The sequence below is a fragment of the Octopus bimaculoides genome, chromosome 3, assembly GCF_001194135.2.
Source record: "Octopus bimaculoides isolate UCB-OBI-ISO-001 chromosome 3, ASM119413v2, whole genome shotgun sequence".
NCBI lineage: Eukaryota > Metazoa > Mollusca > Cephalopoda > Octopoda > Octopodidae > Octopus > Octopus bimaculoides.
In genome coordinates, this window is record NC_068983.1 from 147159711 (window position 1) to 147165591 (window position 5881).

Genomic DNA, 5881 nt, shown 5'->3' on the forward strand with positions numbered 1-5881 from the left:
TTTATTATGGCAACCGAATAATTGTCACATATTATAATATATATATATATATATATATATATATGTATATATATATATATATGAAGTATGTATGTATGAATGCATATATATGTTATATATGTATGTGTATATACATATATGTGTGTGTGTGTGTACATGCACATACATATATATATATGTGTATGTGTATATATATATATATATATATATATATATACATACACATATATACGTATGTGTGAGTGTGTATGTGTATGTCTGCACAGACACACACACGCACACACACATATTCATGAGCTATTAATCTATTTTCAGCTTCATCTTGAAAATTCAGAGGGAAAGAAACTTGTATTTGAAGAATTTGGTATCATTCAATCAAGACAATGGAATTCTGCTTGCATTGACATTAAAAATAACACAAACACTAGTATTGTATTTACTGCTACAAGGGGCTATGAATTTGGTGCATTTATTGGCTTGATGAATGTAGGCTTCAAACCAGAAGTTTGTCAAGGTAAGATTTTTCACACTTTTCTCTCTCCCTTTTTGTACTTCTGTGAACCTTTCCTCTTTCCTCTTTCTAACAAAGATCCATATTTGAACTGTCACAGATTCTCTCCTTTTTCTATCTTAAACTGAGTGTCAACCTTATCCATTCGCATTCGGTGTGTACATTCTTTTGACTTTGTTGTTGCTGTTTCCATTTTTATTTTTAATTTGACTATATGTATATATGTAAGTATGTATACATACATAGTTTTATACATGTATATACATAAGTATGTATATATATAATACTTGTGTGTGTGTATGTGTGTGTGTGTGTGTGTGTGTGTGTGTGTGTGTGCCTGCCTATCTGAGTGTGTGCATGTGCATGTGTGTGTGTGTGTGCATACGTATGCTATATATAATAAAACAGAAAGCATATTTGGTGTTTTAAGCTTTGTAAAACAACATTTCTATAATTCAACTGATATGATTGTTTGGTAAAAGTTACACAATCTTCTGATTCACCTCGTCATGAATATTTTAATCCTAAATTATACAAAATATAGAGTTAATTTTGCTCAATATATACACCTGTTATGTAAAATACACACACATCTGTGGAGTGGCAGAACACTGGGTGACAGGGTAGCAGGAGAGAGTAAATGCCTGTTGAAAAGTTTGAAGTCATGCCCTTTCATCTACATATAGGCAGATACAGATATACAGTCAAGCAAACTCATGATCATTCATCATCATCATCATCATCATTGTCGTTTAACGTCTGCTTTCCATGCTAGCATGGGCTGGACGATTTGACTGAGGACTGGCTCCAATCTGATTTGGCAGAGTTTCTACAGCTGGATGCCCTTCATAACGCCAACCACTCTGAGAGTGTAGTGAGTGCTTTTACGTGCCACCGGCACGAAGGCCAGTCAGGCGGTACTGGCAACGGCCATGCTCAAAATGGTGTATTTTACATGCCACCTGCACAGGAGCCAGTCCAGCGACACTGGCAACGATCTCGCTCGAATGTCTTTACATGTGCCATTCGCATATATATATATACACAATAACGAGAAGAGAAAGAAATGAGATAGCCTCTGTGCTCTGTAGTCTCAGCTTTGTGAACAAGAGCAGTGACAACAACAGTACCAATCATAACAACAATGACAATGATAATAGCAAAAGTATCAACCACAGTATGAACATCCACTGTCATGAATTAAAGGTAAAGGAAATTAGTGGTCAGTTAATCGACAAGTTTATGATATAAACTTTTATATCATATTACAAAAGAAATGGACAAGGGACAGCAATCAATGCACACTAGCAAACTGCCCCATCTGTGACACAGACTTATGCCAATGGGTAAGTGTTGTGTATAGAATACAATATAACAAATGCAACAAGTTCTATGTGGGTAGCGCAGCAAAACCGTTACACATTCGCATCAACGAACATCTGAACATGAGAGCCTCCTCCTTCAGAAAACATCTAGACAGATGGCAGAACGCTGACAAAAGCATAACAGTCACAATTGAGGCCAATGAAAGAAATTTGGGTTATTTAAGGATTAAAGAAGCTATTCTCATAGACAGACTAGGGCCCCAAATAAACAACAGATTGGAGCTTAGCAGTCAATATATTCTCTAGCTACATCTGGATGCATGTAGGTTCTTTTTTATTTGATGACATGCTCATGTATTATTCATAAGAAAAAAGAAGGGGGAAACATAAAAATAAACTGCATGTAAATACATAACTTAAAAGCAGCACTACAGATGTGCTAGTACACATGAGCCTGAGACATGGCCGCCCTCACTCACTTCTCACAAGGAATTTCAGAAGAAGCTTTGTGAGACCAGTGCACAGACACTTCCGGAGAAAAAGAAAAAAGGGAAAAAATAAAACTGTTGGAAAATCGATTGTAGCATTGACTCAATCAATCCCTAAGGATATCTGAATAAGGAATTTTTATATTCTGAAATATTATATAAATCTATGGATGATTAAATTACATCAGTTATTATAGTGCATTGTTTTTATTATAGTGCATTGTTGTGCCATTCAAAACACATTATTATTATTTATTATTATTTTTATAGTAATAAATAATTTTTAAAAAATAACTTTCAACAAATTCAATCTTTTATTTCAGTTTCAATTTGATAAGAATTTATTGTGAGCTTGTGTGCATGTGGAAAATTATTTCTGTCATCTTTTGTTGCTAATGATCATTGTTATGTGTAAAAAAAATATGTTAACTTAGAAACTATAATATTATTAAAAGAAATCACAACTGTTAAATCTTCATATCTTGGGAAAGAAAGATACAGATGTCAGAGATTCAGGATGTGCAAAAGAAAAGTGCAAGAGTATGTTGGCTGATGAATGACATGCAATGATGAAAGACAATAAAAGAGGGGAGGATGATGGTAGAAGTGAATTTTATGCAAGTGTTCCAATGTAGTCATGCCACCTGGGAGTTTGAATGAAGATGGCATGGTGAATGGGAAATACGTGAGTCTTGTATGCATGAGCTATGCAGTGATAGGGAAATGTGGAGAGGTTAAGAATAGGTGCTGCATCAGAAAAAACATTTACAAAGTTATGATTTACTCAAGCCCAGAGCTGTAATCTAGTTGTGAATACTGCATAAAGAAATACAAAATAAAGACAACAGATATGATTCTGCAGCAATATTTCCTTTTGATCTGTTGGGCTTAGCTCTATCAATAAAAGTTATCAATGAATTGTAGCAAGGTATAAACATCCTTCAGTTTGTTATAATTCCATGTTTTAGATGCTCACTAAGATTGTATAGGGCTAATCTTTAGAAGAGATACTAAAGTATCAAAACCTGATCAGACCTTTCCAACACCTACTAGCTGGGTTTCCCAAATATGACAACATGAAACAACCACAGTGGGTCAGCCAGGTCATACCTAGATAGAGTATTCATCAGTTCAGTGAATAGAGATCCAGTAGGGTGTCCCCAATTTCAAACGGTTGACTACACAAATTACGAATTTTTGATCTGTACGATTAAGACAGAGTTCACAAACAGGAAACATCCGACAGGTTAAGGTGATTGGCAACTTACTGATTCTCCTCGCTTAAGTTAATATAACACACCAAAGGGATCACACTCACTTCATTCTTCTCTGATTTCAAACATTCTGTTTTCAATGCTTCTGTTTATTTGTTGTATACAATAACAAGTAATTTTTTTCAGTTTTGAGAATATTTTATGACATGAAATAAATAATGTTGTTGATTTTTTTTTCTCTTTCTCATTAAAGCCAGGAATATTTCCTGTGGTTTCACAGAAGGCACATGCCAGTATAGCAACCTAACTTACTACTCAACATGGGAAAGAATAAATTCAAGAAACGATACTAACCTAACAGATGGTAAGTAATTATTCTTTATTTTATATTGAATTAGCATCCCTTCTTTTATTTTTGATGACTGTATATTTATCAGCAGACTTATGTGTTCAGTTAGTTATCTATGATTCTTGGACTTGAAATATAAAGAAGTAAGCTTGTGGAAAACTGAGTCTATAGCTAAGATTCAATTACTTGTTCAAACCTTCCTACATTATCAATATTTTTACATGAACATAGTAAATTCTCATTGAAGCCTTAATAAATATTTTGTTTTTGTATTTGATTTGAACTATTTGAGATATTTTGAGGTATTTTGATGCTTATGGTCTTATATAATTTTTATATAATTTTATACCATTTATCATTTTATCATTAAAAGGAAATTGTATCTTTGACTCTTTTAGGATCCACATATTTGACAGACAGTTTGAATTTTGTGAAGGATATCAGTTTCACTGATTGCTTATATTTGCTATACACACACGCGCGCGCGCGCGCACATGCACACTCATACACATGAGTGTGTGTGCATGCATGCATACACACACACACACACACGCACAAATGCCTGTTTGCAGAGAAAAACTAAAAAGTCAAACATATTTACACACTTAAAGAAAAAACTTTTCAGACAGCAAACATTTATTTGTTTTTGTTTCTATTATACTGCTCCTTTTATATTTTTGAACTAAAAAAACATGAAGATCAACAAATAACTGAAATCAACAGTTATTTCAATTTTTGAAGCAGACCTAAGCAATAAGGTATCATCATACAAGTGAAAGTATTTTCAGCTGGTTTCTATCACCACCACTGTGCTATACCCATAATTAGCTCTCCCAACTACAAATAGGTTCCATACAAAGAATAGTTAAAGGAGACTATGGTAGACTATGTTGATTAATTATCAGTCATTTAGTGAAGAGGACAGTCATTTGTATCCCATCATTGATACAACATAGTATTCATGACCAATGTACTTAACTCCAAAATGCCTGAGTATTCTTAACTATAAAAATGGTACAAAGAATTCAGATTCTTCAAGTGATCTCCTGTCAGTTGTAGAATTTATTCTCACAATCCAAACATTTTTTTATATTTTACTGTAAAACGTTTCAGAAGGTGAAACTAATAATTATTACCAATTTTCAGAGAAAATAATTTTACCATTTTAAGATGAATTATATCGCATTCATTGTGTCTATGTTACAAAATGAATAAAATTTCAATTTTTTTTCTCTAGGCTTTTTTATGGAAACTAAATTCTCCTATGGTAAAAGCATGATGGTATCTCCAACTGAAAATATCACCAACAGCTGTGTACAAATCAGATATAAGATAATCAACAAAAATTGCACGCTGGCCATCTATAATGCCTTTAACAACAACACTATTTTTAGTATGGTGAGTGATGATACAACTCCATGGGGAATAGCTCAAATGTATCTTCAGCAAAATACTACAAAACTTGTTTTTCAGGCAAAAAGTATGGGATATGAAATGTGTGAAGTTTTACTTGATTATGTCAACATCAGAGAAAATTATTGTCCACAATTAGGTAAGTTTTTAAATTTGCTCTAGTTTTAGAAATTCTGGTTATATCAAACTAAATAGAAATGTTTTGTTAATTAAACTTTTATGTTTGTGTAGTGTGCACAGGTCCATTGCCGCTCTGATAATTTTATAAGATTACACTAGTGAGTCTATATTGGATAAAATTTTGATTAACCTTCTGTATTCCTTTTTTACCAGGAATTTCCAACTTGATATTCAACCAAATTGGTAGGAATTGTGTTGAAAATCTAGTCAAACTGAAAATAAATTTATGTCATCGGTGCATAATTAGGCTGTTTACAAATGTTTGTTTGCAGATAATGCTGTTTTATGAGTTTTTAAGCACTTTACCTATTTTTCAACTATGAAATTTATCACACCTGAACACTACCTTTACCAAAAGACTAAAACATTGATTGTTTACAAGTGATCGTAAGAACAGTAAG

The 5881-nt window shown here is 33.0% G+C and overlaps 2 protein-coding genes across 3 annotated transcripts in view; one reads left to right on the plus strand and one right to left on the minus strand.

The window, feature by feature from the left end:
- LOC106875508 (serine protease 48) overlaps nucleotides 1-5881 on the minus strand; it is a 466125-nt gene that overhangs the window by 240114 nt on the left and 220130 nt on the right. The gene's annotated exons all lie outside the window — the stretch shown is intronic.
- The window catches only part of LOC106884080 (MAM and LDL-receptor class A domain-containing protein 2), a 138597-nt gene that overhangs the window by 80948 nt on the left and 51768 nt on the right, over nucleotides 1-5881 (plus strand). For both annotated transcript variants that reach the window (XM_052966613.1, XM_014935299.2), the window contains exons 16-18: nucleotides 316-514; nucleotides 3792-3902; nucleotides 5125-5439. In XM_052966613.1, the coding sequence (XP_052822573.1) occupies nucleotides 316-514; nucleotides 3792-3902; nucleotides 5125-5439 (625 nt within the window). The remainder of the gene's footprint in view (nucleotides 1-315; nucleotides 515-3791; nucleotides 3903-5124; nucleotides 5440-5881) is intronic.